Raw genomic sequence first — 17,240 nt, 5'->3', positions numbered from 1 at the left:
CATGCCATTGTTAGATTTTGCAAACCTAGCTTTCCAGGACTCTGCTTTTTGGGTGTCTATCTCTCTCCTTTCAGTTATGTAATGAAAAGTAAAATAAGAATCTTTTGGGCTCACTAATAAAATGAAAAAGTGCTGATATCTTAAGATTTTTCTCAACCTGATCAGTATGTGAAAATAAGGGGCATAACCTACTGGATTATGATGTTTAGACATGTCCAAGTAATCTTCATGTGTTGAAAATACGAGGAAAAAAAACAACAACAAAACCACTCCCCTTCCCCAGCTCCAAATCTCAAAGCAAAACCACAAAAAACCCCAAACAAAACCCAAAACCGACAAAGAAAGAACCCAACAACCAGACTGTTCTGTCACCTTCTTCTAAGTTTTGCTTCTGTGCTGAATTCAGCAATGACAAAATTTTAAATCCAAGAGATCAATTTCAGAGCTTGTCTAGTATGATAGTGACAAGAATTGTCACTATATTTTATTTAAACAAGTTATGATACCAGTGAAATGTTTGTTTTGGGTTGGGTCCATTAACACTGACTGTAATATACTTAACTGTTGTATAGACCTTCTAGAACTATAGAAGGTTCTCAGCTGGTCTAATTTGATCTGCTAACATCAGCGAAGCTATGATTAGTTATTTCAACTGCAGATTTGTCATAGTACTTTCAGAATTCAGTTACATTGTTTGTACATAATCCTTAGTTTCCTGTTACAGCTATATAGAAAGGTCAGATATCATGTAAAAGTTCTATATTACATTTAAAGCCTTTCAATCAGTTTTTATTACATACTGTGTTAGATGATTTAGTCAGAATAATTTTTTTAAAAAGGAGCATTTAAGTGATGTGCGGATATATTATTTCAAAATAAAATAATAAGCTAGCGCTTATGAACGGTGGTGTTGAGATAGCTTAACCTCTCACAGGTTTGTGGCCTTTGCCCTCTGACCTCATCTTAATCCCCTTCTAAAAGAAGGAGTGTTAGGCTGTTACTACAAGTATTTGCCGGCCACCTGTTGAAGTGGTAACAAGGAAATCTGCCTGATTTCCCTTTCCCCTCTCCCTCTCTCTGCATCCAGCCCCCCCACCTCCTTTTTCCTAGACTGTCATGAGATTTCTAGTGTCCTTCAAATTTATTTGAGATTATTATACTAATTTAAAAGTTCCTGGCACAGTTTAGAGTCATTAAGGTAATAGGAAAAAGGGCATAAAAAAGTCTAATTTCCCTAGGAAATCAACCTTAATATCCAGTTTGTTTTATCTTGCTGGGTTTTATTTTCTGTTTCCTCCTAAGATTTGATTTTGGAGTTGTTGTGAAGGTAGACTTGGGAAATACAGAGTTCTAGCTCTGAGAATGTTCCAGGATACAAACCATGTATTTGATTTTTTGGTGCTTTTGAAGGCAGTTCATGTCCTAAACAAACAATTTGGGTACGAGATGAGGAATTTAACTAAGAACCTAATTAGTTCTTTTTCTACAGGGATTCTGAGATAGATATACATGCTATTTGGTAACTTGTTTTAGAAGAAAAGATCTTGGAATTGAATACATATATAATCCATTTGTAATTGGGTGATATCCTTTTTCTAATTAGCTGTGTCTAAATGTGTTCTATGTGGCATGTACTGAAACCCTTGTTGTTAAGACAAAGTAATGCTTAATCTGATGTTTAGTTGTTCCAGTTTCATGGATTGCTTTTTTTCAAGAAATTCTCTCATGTAAAGTGAGAATTTTGTAAAGAAAAAATGTTAACTATAGAGGAAATTTTTATTTATATGGTGTAATTTTTAATAATAAATGTATGAGGTAGTTTTTTGCTGAGCATCACACTTCAGTGTGGAGTTTTCACAGTCCTCATCAACTTTCCAAATTTATTTTTGCATCATGAGGCAATAGTCCCGAACCCAAACACAAACTGGAAAGAGAAATCCCTGCATTAGTCCTGATTCTTTAGGGGAGTGGTCTATTGCACATAAGTGACTACTAGGCTATTTATTCTACTTCTCCACAGTGGAAACCTTTGAAGTTTCTGACCTTTTTATTTGCTTCTGCATTAATTTAAGTAGATAAACATTGTAAGGGAAGGTGGAGAGTTACCTCATTGTCTCTCCTAGCATCACTTAAAATTTTCTTCGTAGTCTGTGCACAAAAGGCCTCTTAATGATTGGTTTTGTCAGTCATAAGCATTGTACTCTGCTCTTTGGTATGTGTTGCACAATATTATTCCACCATGATTTGGTAGAAGCACTTGATTTCTCTTTTGAAGTAATTTCATGCCAGATGTTTTTTACTGGAAAAGTGAGACCAAATAATTGCTATCACCTCTGTCAGTGATTGCACATAAAGGAAGTACAAACTGCAAGTTCGTAAGTGCTAGTTTAAAGAAATGCTGTATTTTAGGGAAGTATTTTATTCCCTCTCCACTGGCCACTAGATGTCACGGTTGCACTGTACCTGGTACTGTAAAGTTGCTGAAAAGCTGTCTGAAGGTGAGAGAGAAGTTGAAAACCAATAAATGCTCATAAAGTCATCAATAATTTGAAATTAGGCCAATATGCCTTTCTTTTAAATCACCAATTGTAATTTTCAACCCAGTTCACCTTAAAATCAGGGTAAATTTTGATGGGACAAATATTAGTGTTGAATTGTGACTGTGCCTCAATTAAATAGTAAGGAAATACTCTTACAATTTTATTTTGGATCCCGAGGTAGCAAATACTATGCGATTGCAGAGAAATAATTTAAAGAGCAACATTTTAAGATTTTTTGATTAAATGTGGGAAGGAATGTTTCTTCAGAAATACTGCTTCTTACATTGTGTATTCCATTATTATTGCAGTACTTTTTGAGCTGTGAGTATGTTAAAATGGAACCAAACTCGAGACTTGCTAAAATTAGCAACTCTGGAGTGGTATCTGCTATGCCATCAGTAATTCCTTCGGGCCGAAGCTTGAAATGACTGCTCTACACCTGGGCACTTTCATAGATTTCTATTTCTTTTGTTCAGCGAGGGAGAAGGGCAATCAGGCCTTTTTTATTGTCCTGAGTGACATTTCTGTCAGTCCTTTCTGAAGCGTGGCGGGTGAGTTTTCCAAAAGGCCGAAAGTTTCGCTGCGCCATATGCTGTTCGCATGCATGGAGGGCAAACCCGAGCGCTTCCTAGGAGCTGTATCTCCCCGCCTTTATGCCGGCTCCTTGCCGGCTGGAAGCAGGTTCCCGTGAGGGATGAGGGGAGCAGTTTTGCCGGCCCGGTGTCACGGCGTGTCCCGCAGAGGGCGCGGTGTCCCCGCCGTGCGAGGCTGGGTGGCCGGAGGTGCCACCAGAGCGCTGCTCGTCCTCTCTGCCCGCGCTGCCGCTCCGGGGCTCTGCCCGCTCCGCATCCGTGCGGGATGTCCGCAAAAGCCTTTCCTCACTACAGCCCCGCTTTCCCTTTTGTCTCTAGGTTGAAAAAAGCCCAGAAGAGTCAGGAGGAAGTAACCTCGTCTGTGTCTAAGGTGTAAAATGTTTCATGCAGTTATACAGATTTACCATTATTTACAATTTAGTTTCTGCAGAATCGGCGTCTCTGCAAGTGGCAGATGGTTGCCGATTTTGGACAGGGAAACTTCATACTGTGGCTATTTATGAAGTTTTTTTTCAACAATTTAATTTTCCCTTTTACACTCCCTTTTCTGTTTCTGGATGAGTGCATGAATGAAGGCTTTGGAAGCTTTTTGTTTTGTTTTGCTTTGTCAAGCACACACACACTCACAAAATATTTGAGAAATTAGGAGTGAGGAGCCCTCCCAAATAGTGTGTCTCTTCAGTCAGGTTACTCTCTCTCCACTTGACCAAGAGGAGACTTAAAACCCCCTCTTCCCACAGCAAATTGAGCAAAACAAAACCTGATATGAATTCTTTGCTGAGAGCCAACCAAAGGAGTATAGAATGTAACTGTATTTGGTTTAAAAGAAGATGTTGCATAGTTTAATGGAAACTCTTCTCACTTTCCCACTGACTGAACAATACCTAAAAATCAATCATAAAATTGTCTTGAACAAGTCAAGGAAATATTTTTAAATTAAATGGAAACAAAAAAAATCAGTGAGAGAATAACAGCTACTCCATAGCATCCTTCTCACTTGGATGCTTGTTATTGACTCTTCTCATTGAAAAAACTGAGCATTCTGGTGTTTTAGACAATCCGTAGCTGTTGTTGGAGGGTGTTTGCTAGGATCAGAATTTCTCAGTGATTTCATTACCTGTTTTAAGTTTCAACATCTCGAAGATCTCTTTGTCAACCTTTATACAAAAATATCTAAAAAGCTGATGTAGGTTAATATTAAACCATGTTAGGAATGTGTAGCTAAAGTCTATGCTAGTATAAAATTTTCCACTAATTCTAAGGTTGGCTCTTTTATGGTTGACTTCCTCTTTAAGGTCAGGTAGTTTTGGCAATCAAACCCATGGTAGCAGAGTCAGGACTATGAGTTAAGAGAGCCATTGTTAGCAAAATAAATGTTACTATTGTCATTATGTTTTAAAGTCTGGGTATGACATATGGAGGCTTGATTTTCAGTGATGTGTATAATGAAGTGAGGAAGAGATTTTTACTGTACCTGCCCTGTTTTGAGATCATCTTAATGTCTATTTGTTTTTAAACTCTTTCTCAGGATATGAAAACAAAATGAGTTAATGTCAGTAAATGCACTGATGTGTTAGAATTGTGGATTTTATTCATACTTAAAGACTTGCATTGAGGGGGTTTTGTTTCAAATTATGTCTTTTTTTTTTTTCCTCTTGGCAGTGTTTTAAAAAGTTATATGCATGCATAATCATATGCAACACTTTATTGCTTATTTTTGGCAGTGCACAAGAGCAAAAATTTAATTTGCTCTTTTCCAAAAGTGCATTGTGTTTATGTAATGGATTTGCATCAGTTGCAGTCTGTAACACAGCTAAGTGTTTTAATTGGCAGAACACCCACATCAAGACTTGTTTGTTTTTCTGATAAGGAAAATGCCAGCTAAGTTAGACCATATGTTCTGTTCAAATAAGAAGCCACATATTCACATGTAATGGTCATTCTTTAAAAATAAAATTAAAAAGAATAAGTAACACAAAATTAATGTGGAAGAGGGGCAAGTTTATACATAAGTATGAATTTCTGTTGATTTTCATAAGCAGCAAGTATTTTGGTAAGGAAGGCTGGTCAGCTCACATTTTAAGTGCTTGTGGTATATGGCTGTATCTGTTGATGACCTGAGTGATGTTAAAATCAAAGTGTACATTGTTTGCTGTTTTTTCTCAGAAGGATTTACATGATCTTTTTTGTCTAGTGAATAATTGCCTACTTTCAGAAGACTTGAAATTCACATACTACTTTGTAGTTTAACAATACTTCAAAAATGTGTGGAATATGGTAGTAAGATGGGAAGAAAAATAGAAGTTAAAGAGCTCTGTTTAATGAAATACATCCTCTTCAGCTGCCAGTCATGAAGGAGCTTGACAGGCTTCTAGTGCTTCACAGCTGCAGAATCTATTTCTGCTTCTTCAGGGGAAATTGGAAAACTTCCACACTCTTTGCCAGCCTGAGAATCCCACATTAGGCATCTGCTGTGCTTTTTCTGCAGAAAGGGGACCCTGACATTGCCCAGCTGTCAGAGATGGCATTTGAACTCCTGCTGGTAATATTGGGGGAGCTATTACTTATGCTCTGATATCTCACTAGAGGAAAAAAAAATATTTTAACTGACTTCAGTTCTTTTTGTTTCTAGGTAACTTGTAGGAAATATTCAAAATTATGTCCTGGTTTAGACCCAGCTTTCAGCCAAGCATTCTTAATTTGATAGAGTGCTGATTTTGCTGCAGGATTTTTCTTGTTGTCCAAAAGGATGAAGAAATCTTCATCGTATTTGATGTGTATTAATTTCCAACTCCTAGAACAGAGCAATACTGCTTTTTGAGGACATAGCTCATACAGTATATGCTAATATAGGATAAAACTAAATTTTTATTAAAATTTATGCTCACCAACTTACATTGACTATTCTTCTTAGTGAAAACTATCATATTATTGAAAATCTAGTCAGGACTACTGTATATACATGATGACAAATAATAGTAGTTTGATGTGAGAAGTTGGAAACTGGATAAGAACCAGCTGTTGATGTGGTTTCTGAGAAATGGAAATTGGTGTGACTTCCTTTAGCTATGTGGCAATTTTTTTGGGCAATGACATGACCGAGCAGACTACAGAGTTTCGACAATACACAAGGAAGCAGCCTGTTTCCAGCTGATGGGCATTAACTGCTTGTGTTCCATTGGATGTTGTATTTGGTAACAGAGAATGTTTTTTTAAAAAAATCTAATGATACTATATTAGGTTCATTTTTTTTTTTTTTTAATCAAAATCTCTGATGATTGTAGACAGGAAAAAGCCTGATGGCCAGTATTGTCAAAAAGCCAGGAATTTAGAGAATTAATTTAACATCTGTACCAAGTGAATATCATTTTATAAACCTTCAAATAATGGAGAGGTCTCAGAATGATTCCATTAAGAAAGAAAAAGAGAATCATCCAACAGAAAGCTTACTTTCATAAAAATAAATGATTTGATAATATTTTAGAGATTCATGTAAGTTACAGTGGGCCCTAAGTTGTAAGTGCCAGTGAGCTGATCAATTTATTCATTAAAAACTTGAATATGGTGCAACAGCTGACTGAAAAATTGGACACTAAATGTTAGGAATTCCATTTTTGGAGAAGAAGTCTAAGATGTAAATCTCACCCTTAAATACGTGGGTTTTGATAGATTATTGGCAGTATAGATTGACTTCATTTAAAGCTGGGAATAGCAATTGTGGTGTGGTTAGTTTTCCTGTTTCACATATGTTGATATATGTACCTAATTCTGACAGGCATTAAGAATATCTGTGTGTTTTTAGAAAACCCTTTCTATTTCTTGGTTTGGGGAGTTTTATCTTCTGACCTGCAGTACCTTTATTTTTAGGATTAGTCTAGAAAAAACCCTTATTTTTAATGCTAGTAGCAAAGTAATAACAGCCTAGATACATTGATATCATTGTGAGCAAGTGGTGACAGCAGCCTGGTGGCTTTTTCTAAGTTGTTTTTGAAAGACATGGATGTCCATGGGCTTCTGAAGGTTTTTTTATGTTATATCACTGCCTGTGTATTTAGAACTATTATGCTGTGATGTGGTGTAGAGTATTAAAGGCAGTAACAGCTTGTCTTTTATGCTCTTGAGTCAATCTCCAATTTTTATTGGCACTTACATATTTCATTGTTAATTAAGTGAAATCTGTTTTTCTCATGTCCTGTGCAGAATGTGAAAGATGATGGGCAGCATGTATGGAGATTGAAACACTTTAACAAGCCTGCCTACTGTAATCTTTGTTTGAACATGCTGATCGGAGTGGGCAAGCAAGGTCTCTGCTGTTCTTGTGAGTATAAGCATTTCAGTGTCCATTTGCTTTCATGTCTATTCCTAGAAATGTTCTTGCTGCGTAACGAGAACTAGTACCTTCCCAGTACAAAACCATTGCCACCACAGTAGTGTCTCCCCCTTGACTTCTCTATTTGAGTGCCCAAGGTTCTTTTTGAAATATTTTTTAGGCTATTTGGCTTTAAAATGTGTTGTTTGAGGGACTTTTCTGCTTTTTTAGGGTTGTTACTGTTAGCTCCCTTTGGAATCTGTCTTTCTTTTCTCTTTACTACTTTGCTCTTTACTACTTTTTTCTTTACTACCATGGGTTTTTATTTTGTATTAGGGAGTATCAGACTTAAGTTTTAACTTTATGTTTTTGTTACGCCTCTTTTTTTCTATTAATAACTGTACAATAGGTATCAGCTTAACAAAAATCTAAGCCCTATGTTTGTTGATTCAAATTTTGCACAGAATTGTTGTTTTGTTAATTATGAAGGTGAAAATCCCAGTTTCCCAGAAATCAAGTTTCTGTAACAGTTCTAAAGTTTTGTATAGTTACTTGGTTTGTAGTCATAAATCTCAACCCACATATTAACTGATTATAGATTTTAAGGAGAGGAACATAGAAAAGGTACTGCATCTAGTATGACCTTCATTAGACTATAAGATGCAGTTACTAACCTTCAATTCCATGGGCTGTATCTTTGTATTTCCTGGTAATCTGTGTTTAACCACCTCATAACACATCTTTTTAGAAACCAAGGCTTGCTGAAAGATACCTTGTTTCCATTTGAAAGTTTCCAGAAATGAATGATCCATAGCTTTTTTTTTTAAGACTTTTTTTTTCTGATTTGAGTGTGTCTTGTATGTGGTTCAAGTGATTGGTTCATGTTATGCCCTGTTCCATTAGATTAATGAGGTCTTTAGTACACAACTGTATTCTTCTCCTGATGGTACCGAGTCACCTTTCATTCTTCTGTTTTGGTAAAATAATCAGTTTTTTAGTGTAACAGACTTTCACAGTTTTTGGTATGAAAGATAGCCCCTCATAGCTGATCAGGACCTTTCTACCTGTAGAGTTCTATTGATGTACCTTGAGATTAGTCTGAATGAATGAGGGTTTTGAATTGACCATTTCTCTCCTCTGGGAGCCACAGACCTATCTAAACTATAATTTGGATGTAAATCCTTGTATGCACATCATATAATTTCATTCACCATAGTATGAAATGAGAAAGATGAATTTATTAAAATTCAGAAAAATACAAATTGCATAACTTCAGATTAATAAATGCTGATGGCAGTAACTGGAATACATATATATATAAAATGCTCATTTGACTATTAGGTCTTGAAATCTTACATTCTTTATTTTTTTTTATGTCAGACTTACATTGTGAAAAAATTAGACTCACATGTAGGAAAGAGAGTTCTATTGAGGAAATAATGTAGATCACTGTCTTCAGTAGTTATCAGAAACGGGTAGACCAGTTATGTAAACTGTCACAAGAAGACCAGCCTTGCAAGAGCTGTAATTTTTTTTCTGCTGCAGTGTACCTCTTGAGAATGTATTTAATATTGCGCTTGGCATTTATTTTGTGAGAACAATGATCTCAGAGTGTCTGAAGAGCATCCACATGCTCCTTTCAGTTACTTCATGCAGCAAGAGGCATGAGTCTACTTGCAAAACTATTTCACTATTTCCTTATTAAGCTAAGCTTTTTCTCCAGTATAATTTCAAAGCATTGCTATAGATTCCATTATTTGCATTTTAGATTGTGTGGGAGGAAAAAAAAAAGAAGGGGGGAACCACAGGGGTCCTCACCATCCCTCCATGGTCCAATCAACAATGTTACTCCCTGCAGTTTGTCTGATTAATGGCTGCGCCTCCCACTGGGTTTGTGTAATAGGTGCAAGCAAGGTGTTTAGAAGTACTTTGTGCTTAATTGCTCTCGAGGTCAAAAGCGTGAGACATATACCATGCAGGGAGAAATTCATTCTCAGTTTTTAATAGTTGACTCTATTGAATGCAGGCATAAGCTGTAGCATTATTTCCTTATATTGGCACAGTTGTATCATGGAAGTCAGGAGAGCTTTGCATTGTACTCTGACATTTGTATGTTTTCCAAATGCCGCTAGAGTGATCTTCACAGCCTGGTCAGCAAGAGTAGTTACCTAAGACTGGAGGCCTTGGGGGCAAAAAAAAACCTTCTCAGGAGTCAGTATTTTGTAAAACAAGGGTTAAAGTTATGGTGATTATGTGGAATGCATGAAAACAATTGCTATTTGGAAATGGACTAAGCAGCCATTTAAGATTTATAAAACAATGGGAGGAACAACATAAATTCATTGGCTTTTATTTTTGTGCTTGCCAGCTGCTCTCATGCCTACAGTTTGTAAAATATATGTTTCTTCCTACTAGCAAACAACACCAAACCATTTGGCAGTCACCAATTTGTCTTTAAAATTTGTGTCATTTGGGAATTATTGTGAAAAAATTTAGTGAGGTCTGATTTAATTAAGCATTTCCTGTTATGCAATGATAGTGCATTCTTGGATTTCTCACTTGCATAATATTTCCTGTTCTAATTGGCCTTTTGTATTCCATTGAAAAAGCAGTCAAGTTTGAGTTTTCATTGACTGATTGGATTGATTATGTAGAGATGACATGCTGGTAGTGTTATTTGATTCCTAGAAAGGTAGTCAGAAACACCATTGCCTCAACATGGAATAACGTGTGTCTTTTTTTCAGTTTGCAAGTATACAGTCCATGAACGCTGTGTCTCAAGAGCTCCTGCATCTTGCATCAAAACATACGTCAAGTCTAAAAAGAATACTGATGTAAGTTTGGAGTAGCATTAACTTTGCCATGTACCTGTTAATTCAGTAACTCTATGTATATCCACATTTTCTTTTGCAGGTAATGCACCATTTCTGGGTAGAAGGAAACTGTCCAACAAAATGTGATAAGTGTCACAAAACCATAAAGTGTTACCAAGGCTTGACTGGACTTCACTGTGTTTGGTGTCAGATTACAGTGAGTATACTATAGTAAAACCTTCCATGCAGGTTCGAGAGATAAAAATTACTGAATTTCTTACTGTAGCCTCATAATCTGGAATGTCTCATTCAATTTAGTCATCAGCAATGATTAGTGTGTGTTTAAGGAACGGTATATGCAGCATATTCTTAGGACTTTTTAACTGTGGGAAGCAAATATTCTTAAAGGTGTACTTTGTTTCATGACAATATCCAAATGAAAATAATGAACGACACTAAAGAGCAGAATTCCCAATCTAAGCTATAGAAAGATTACAAAAGAGTTTTCAGTACCAGGAAAATTAAGGTCACTGTGACACTGGGTCTAATTGGTGATGTACTGACAGGCAAATGAAATTGAGGACATCTGGTAGGATAAAGTGATTCCCAGTGTCTGGGAATAATAGCAGAGACAAATTGATAATATACTAATCTGTGCACCAAGTCAAATATATACAACTTTTGTGCACTCCTTATTCAGCAGGAACCAGTAACTGAAACTAATGACATTCAGGGAACACTGCCCTTATAAGTGAGATCTTCATGCTAGAAGGAGCAATGCCAGTATTTCTGTTTCCAGCCAGGGCAGGATTTAAATCTAAATGGGGTGAGATTCAGCCTTCTTCGTGTGTATTTGCTGGTTTTGCTGATATCATTATTATTATTGTTACGGAACAGCAGTTGTTTGTTCAGTGCTTTAAATAATAATATGAGACTGAGGCATTGGTGAATGTTTGTTTTCAATACAAGTTTGGATGTTTTATGACATACTCTCTTAAAACAAGAAGACAAAATATGAAACATCATCAAAGAAAATAGATCCAGAATACTTTCAGTGATAAGCTGTTATGATTACTTAAAAAACAATATTTTAGAAGAAAGCAAATATGTAGTCCAGATTGCTGTCAAAATTTGGATAATTTATGTAAAGAGTAAAACACCCAATCCAGAATGTTTTGCATGCAGATAATTAAACTTAGGCAAGGGCTATATGTGTTTAGTAAGACAAAAAAGGGTGTTTTGTTATAGATATAGAAGTGTTTTCATCAGTGTAATATGGGTGTATAATTCAAGAAATATATATAGTGTAATATATATGGACTTTTTAAGTCAAAGGAAGTTGCAAATTCTGTATTTTCTCAGTAGAAATTATATTCCCATTATTTCATATGAATCTGGACCAGATTTATAAAGGTCTTTTACTCCTTGAAGTTGTACATCAAGATTCAGAGGATTTTCATAAGAACTGTTATTCACTGAAGAAGTACTGAGGAATGATTTATAATTGAAATCACTCTAAAGGAAAAGGCTAAATTCTTTTGAAAATATCTTGGGTGCTTGTGTGCTTACTTAAATGCCTAAATAGCTGTCAAAATTCCAATTAGGAATGGGTCTGTGTTTTTGACAGCTGAAACTGAAAACGTTGGCACTAAGGTTTATAATTTTTCAATTTATTTCCTTCAGTAATTTAAAAATTCTTTTTTTACAAAGTAATTTTGTATTTTCAAACAAATATATTAACTTTTATTCTTTTTATAGCTTCAGGTGTAAATTAGACACATACGTGAAAAACGAGTATTTTTTAATATTGCAACTTATTTTTCAAACTTCTATTCACTTGCTACTCTCTGTATTCAATATATTCTGTTGCAATAACTTAATTTGATAAGAGTAATTCCTTTATTACAGAAAAAAAGTGTTTTAAAGTTCTAACAGATGCATGATTTTTGAATGGGTATTCTGAAGTTATCTAATTATCCTCACATCCTTCATACGTTTTTCAGCTCCCTGTATCAAACATTTACGGCTTGTAGTCGAGGAGGATGCTCACTATTACAGAACTAATTCTGAGCCTCTTCCATGCGTTTTAAATATCTGTCCTTACAACTTAATAGGGTCACTTCTGATGTCAAATAACTGACTCAAGTCCCAAAATTTAGAGGCATTCTTCACTAAGGAGGCTTCTTATACTGACTTCTCAGCCAAATCCGTGATCCCTCTTCTATATAATTTGTAGTTCTCTACCATGGTCATGTAAATTTTCCCCCCCTCATTTTCTGTCCAGAAAATACATTTTTTCCTGCTTTGCAGGTTTGTGAGGGAGGTAATATTCTACAGGAAGTAGGTTTAGGGTAAGGAACTTTTGGGGAAATGTATTGAAAACATGCAAAAATATGGGTTTTTTTGAGAAAGGATGCATATTATTTTATATCTTTGTGTCAAAGTGTTATTTTCATTATGGCTATGTTTCTTCTACCTTTTCTGTTATTTGCTATGTGCCAATTCTGTTGTCAGAGATCAGCAGAGACTAATAAGAAGATTAAGCTATTTTTTCACAGATAAGTTTGCATGCCACTGAGTAGCAAAGCTGCTAATTACCACTGAATGTGTGAAGATACTTTTATTTGATGTAACATGGCCTGGTGTGCATTAATTATGGTACAAGTAGCCTTACCACTGAGGCAGAGAATTAGCATGACAAATGATTTAGATTACAGGGCTACCAAAATACCCTCACAATAAGGCTTTAATACTCTGAGTAAATCGAAACTCGTTAGACTTTTATTTTCTGTTGCTAAGAAACTGGCTAAAAAGGTAACTTTGCAGTATAAATGAATATGGACAAGGCTAATATTAGGTGCATTCAGTTCAAAATTCAGAAATGTCATGTCAAAATTAAATGTGCCAGATAATTCTATAAAGACCATATTACTGGTAAAGTTTATATACATCAGCAATTGGTACAATTTTATTGTAATTTTAATAGAGTTCATATGAGTCAATGAACTCATATGAAAATGAGTCAGTCATTGAAAAAATGTGATTTACAGATGGAGACATTGAACTACAGGTTTTGTAACAGCTTTTGAACCTGTTGAACTAATGCTGTATGCTGCCTGTTATACCAATTAAATCAGTTGTTAATAAGATTTTTACCTCACAGCTCCTGGTAATTATTAACCTGATTATTTTTCTTTACTGTAAATTCACATGCTTTTTCAAAAATGTCCATCTGTATGGGAAAGGGGTGTTATCTGAACAACTTAATGCATTTCATTGAATCAATGCAGAGATAAAAATGCAGAATAAAAAGACCTTTAGAATCATTGAGTCCAGAAAAATAAACTTTCACAAGATTTCACAGTATTAGGTTTATTTGATTCTGACTATATCTAATGATATAGTGAAGGATACAAATTATTTGCGAATACTTTGCATGATCCAAGCACACAACTGTGCCTTTGCATGGCTGAATATTTCGAGACATTTGAATTAAATTGTGAATTATGAACAAGAAATCTTAATTGGTAATGCAAAATATTTCATCATTTATCATTACTTGTTACCGTTTTATGTTCCTGTTATAGAGACATTTGTCCATTCAACCTCTGTAACAAAACAGAAATAAACCAATGCTCTTTCAGTCAGCAGATCTGGGCATATTCTTTTCGTGTTTTCAGAGTACAACTGTTGTCATTGCTTTTGAGAAAACTGGATGAATGCTAAGACTAAATTAGAAAAAGGACGGTAATTCAGGTTCCTCAGCAGTCGGTGGAAGCCTGAACACTGATTCAGTCACAATCAAAATTTACCCAATGATGCTTAACATAGGATATTCTTATGTTGTTCTCTTGTATTTGAATGTGTAGTGGCTATCAGCTTCAGGAAGGAGGCAGATTTACGCCAGTAGTGTCAAAAGCTGCCTTTAATTACTCACTAGTAGTAGGAGTTCCTGGCTCAGTGCAAGGAGGTCTCCTCTGAAATGAAAGTTTTGGTCACCAGTTCCAGTATGCTGATGTTGCTGTACTGCCATGCAATGCTCTTATTCTGTGTGCTGATCCGCACATATAATTTCCAAACTGGAAAATACTTTATTCCATAATTCTTCATTATAAATCCGTTAGCTTTGTCCATCCTACGGGGCTTTCCACTGCAGTATGTTTCGTTTTCCTTACAGTACTTCAGTAACAATTAGGTTAATGAGGCTCACCCCATTTTAAGATGCCCATTTTCTTACACTGTAAGAGTAAAATGTCTAAGTTGAATCTCATTTTCTGTCTTCATGTAGTTGCATAACAAGTGTGCTTCACATCTGAAACCTGAATGTGACTGTGGACCTTTGAAGGACCATATTTTACCACCCACATCAATCTGCCCAGTAGTATTGGTGAGTTGTCTGTATGTTAATTTCAGTTGTAATGCTCTCTCATGATCAGTACTAAAACACTGTTGGGACTGACTGCCTGCTATTTGTTAAATTCACAGGACTATGTGAACCTTAAACACAATGTGTAATCCTGGCTGATGGCTTTATTGGCATAAGGGTGTTTTACCCTCTGCATATTGCATTTTCCCTCAGTGAGAATGAACTTTCTGTAGGGCATATTATAACTGAAGCTGACTCAGGTTTTATCACTTATTCAGACTGTACTTACCAGAAACTGTATAGGCAGAACACTTCTACATTTTACATCTTTTATAGATCCAACTTCCCAGAATAATGAAGTTATTCTTATGGGCAGTTTTTGCTTGGGATGCATATTGTATATCTGCAATGCTGAGGTCTCTGATCTAAGCCGGAGGTTACCTAGAATGATGACACTGGTCTTGCAGTAAGCTATGCATCAACATTATGGTATATTTTATTCTGCAGTCGTGGACAGTAAATTTCTCTGTCCACAAAAACAATAACTCAATTCAATGAAAATAAAAATGCATGCTATGTGTAGGTTGTATAGAAAAGAGCTGACCAATTTGTCATTAAAAAAGAGCTTGAGAATTAACTTATGTATTCACATATTAAATTGGATATTTTATGCTGATGAAAGTCATAGCATCATCATATTCATAAGAGAACAGATGAGTGGTCCTCTTTAAATATATTTCATAATAAGTGTAAGAAATGCTTGAACTTAAGAAAGTGTAATTTATTGAGGGGAGGCAAAAAAAAAGAGAAAATATACATCCTAATCTTGAACCAATTGCTGATCATTGGTAATAATATTCGCGCCTATTGTGAATTACTTGTTTTCTAATGAATACTTTTGGCTGTTTGTTTATAAATCTAAGGAGCAGATGCTAGATTTTGCTAGACCTCTGCTTGTGTAGTTTTGGATTATTCCATTGCTCTCAATGACGGTAAAAGCAATGGAAACCCGCTTTTAACATTTATGAAATATTTTAAATATTTTTTAAGTCACAAGAGTGGCTTTGTAGTTTGTTTCTATGGTATTTTGGTATTATCTGGACAAGTTCTGATTAATAGTTATATTATTTTAATTAAGATATTTTATATTTTAAGTAATGTAAAATAAATAATAGAAAATATCATTTTAAGTTTGTTGCATGATTATATTGTTTCTTACCTTATTTAATTTTCAGGACTTGAGGTCATACTGTAAAAATTTGCATCTGGAAATTATGATTCTTTTATTGGGCTGTTGTTTTCATTATAATGTTATTTATCATTTGCCATTGGTATAAATGGAATGAAACCTCAGCATGATATTTTATCTTCAATTATATTGGCATAACTACATTTTCATTTCAGGAGAGGAAGAGAAATAGAGGAATTAAGATTTTTATTCCGCAACTGGAGTTTAGTTAAGTTGTTTAGGGGATAAGCAAAACCACTCCAGAGTCAAATCACCCTTGAATAGGTTTGTTTTATCTCCAAATTTTCAAGGCATAAGCAGAAGTAAATATGTTTCCCGTATTGGAATCATGTTTCTAACAATGCAACGCAAGACATGCGTTTCAGCACAGTTTATATTGTTAGGAATGGAAAATATATTTTAAGGTGATTTAATGGGGACTTTATAATTCTGTAGTATATTTGTTCATCTAGTAGTTTTTTCCAAAAATGCATTAAAATCCTGAGTTTAATTATGTTAAAAATAGTACCTCACTGACCTAGCTAATAGTAATTTCTTCTCAAAGTGATTGGTTATAGTGTACATATAATTTGTGTCAGCAATTTTTTAATTAGTGTCTCCCATTTCCTGTTGTGGGGATTCCTTTTGAGAAACATAATACTTCAGTGTATGTGAGACCAGCATTCTCAATAATGACGGCCAAACCAGTGAATATATCCTTGTCAAAACTGTCTAACCACGCAATAGGAAGTGTGTCTGTTAATAAAAATTACGTGTTCAGGCATGCAGATCTGACTGTGGAAGGGTCCTTCATCTAGGTCCCATTTAGCTTCAGTGATCAGCTGAGCAATAATATTCTTGCAATGCTGTGTATATGTGGAAGGTAAATAAAAGCAGATAACCGTAATGCTTGCTGTTCCAGACTTATCCTTGAGTAGTTTGAGGTGTCAGAGAAGAGTGTATTTTCTCCTCCCACAGAATATAGGGAAAATAGCAAGATGAAAAATTGTGTATCTTTGATCTCCTAAAATTGTTTGCCTTCCCTTCCACCTGTGACTTCTTTGGAAGTCCAGATTTCTTCCAGAAAACTGCTGAGTTCATCTCAGAACAAGATGTCTTCTCCTAAGTTTTCCTTCAAGAGCACAGACTAAATCCCTTCTCATCTTTTCTCTTTCGCTAAATTAGGCACGTTGATATTATTGCCTTTTTCATCCAACATTTCTCATGTCTCATTTCTTCAGTTCTTGTGAAGTCCAGCCTCAACAATTCCTACATAGTTAAACGACATTTTCATAAATTGCGTTTCACAGCACCAGCTATTGTACTGGTGCTACCAAAATGATCTCTTAGCTGAGTGACTGTTAGTGGCTGAAGAGAGAACCAAAATGCCT

General features: G+C 35.3%; 1 protein-coding gene across 8 annotated transcripts in view; it reads left to right on the top strand.

The window, feature by feature from the left end:
- DGKB (diacylglycerol kinase beta) overlaps nucleotides 1–17,240 on the top strand; it is a 455,069-nt gene that overhangs the window by 214,010 nt on the left and 223,819 nt on the right. For all 8 annotated transcript variants that reach the window (XM_085050831.1, XM_085050830.1, XM_085050829.1 and 5 more), the window contains 4 exons: nucleotides 7,334–7,451; nucleotides 10,188–10,276; nucleotides 10,356–10,472; nucleotides 14,544–14,642. In XM_085050831.1, coding sequence (XP_084906957.1) covers nucleotides 7,334–7,451; nucleotides 10,188–10,276; nucleotides 10,356–10,472; nucleotides 14,544–14,642 — 423 coding nt within the window. The remainder of the gene's footprint in view (nucleotides 1–7,333; nucleotides 7,452–10,187; nucleotides 10,277–10,355; nucleotides 10,473–14,543; nucleotides 14,643–17,240) is intronic.

This window comes from Lichenostomus cassidix, chromosome 2 (genome assembly GCF_008360975.1).
Source record: "Lichenostomus cassidix isolate B80296 chromosome 2, HeHo_3.0, whole genome shotgun sequence".
NCBI lineage: Eukaryota > Metazoa > Chordata > Aves > Passeriformes > Meliphagidae > Lichenostomus > Lichenostomus cassidix.
Note: the sequence above shows the minus strand (reverse complement) of the source record. Positions and strands in the feature narration are given on the sequence as shown.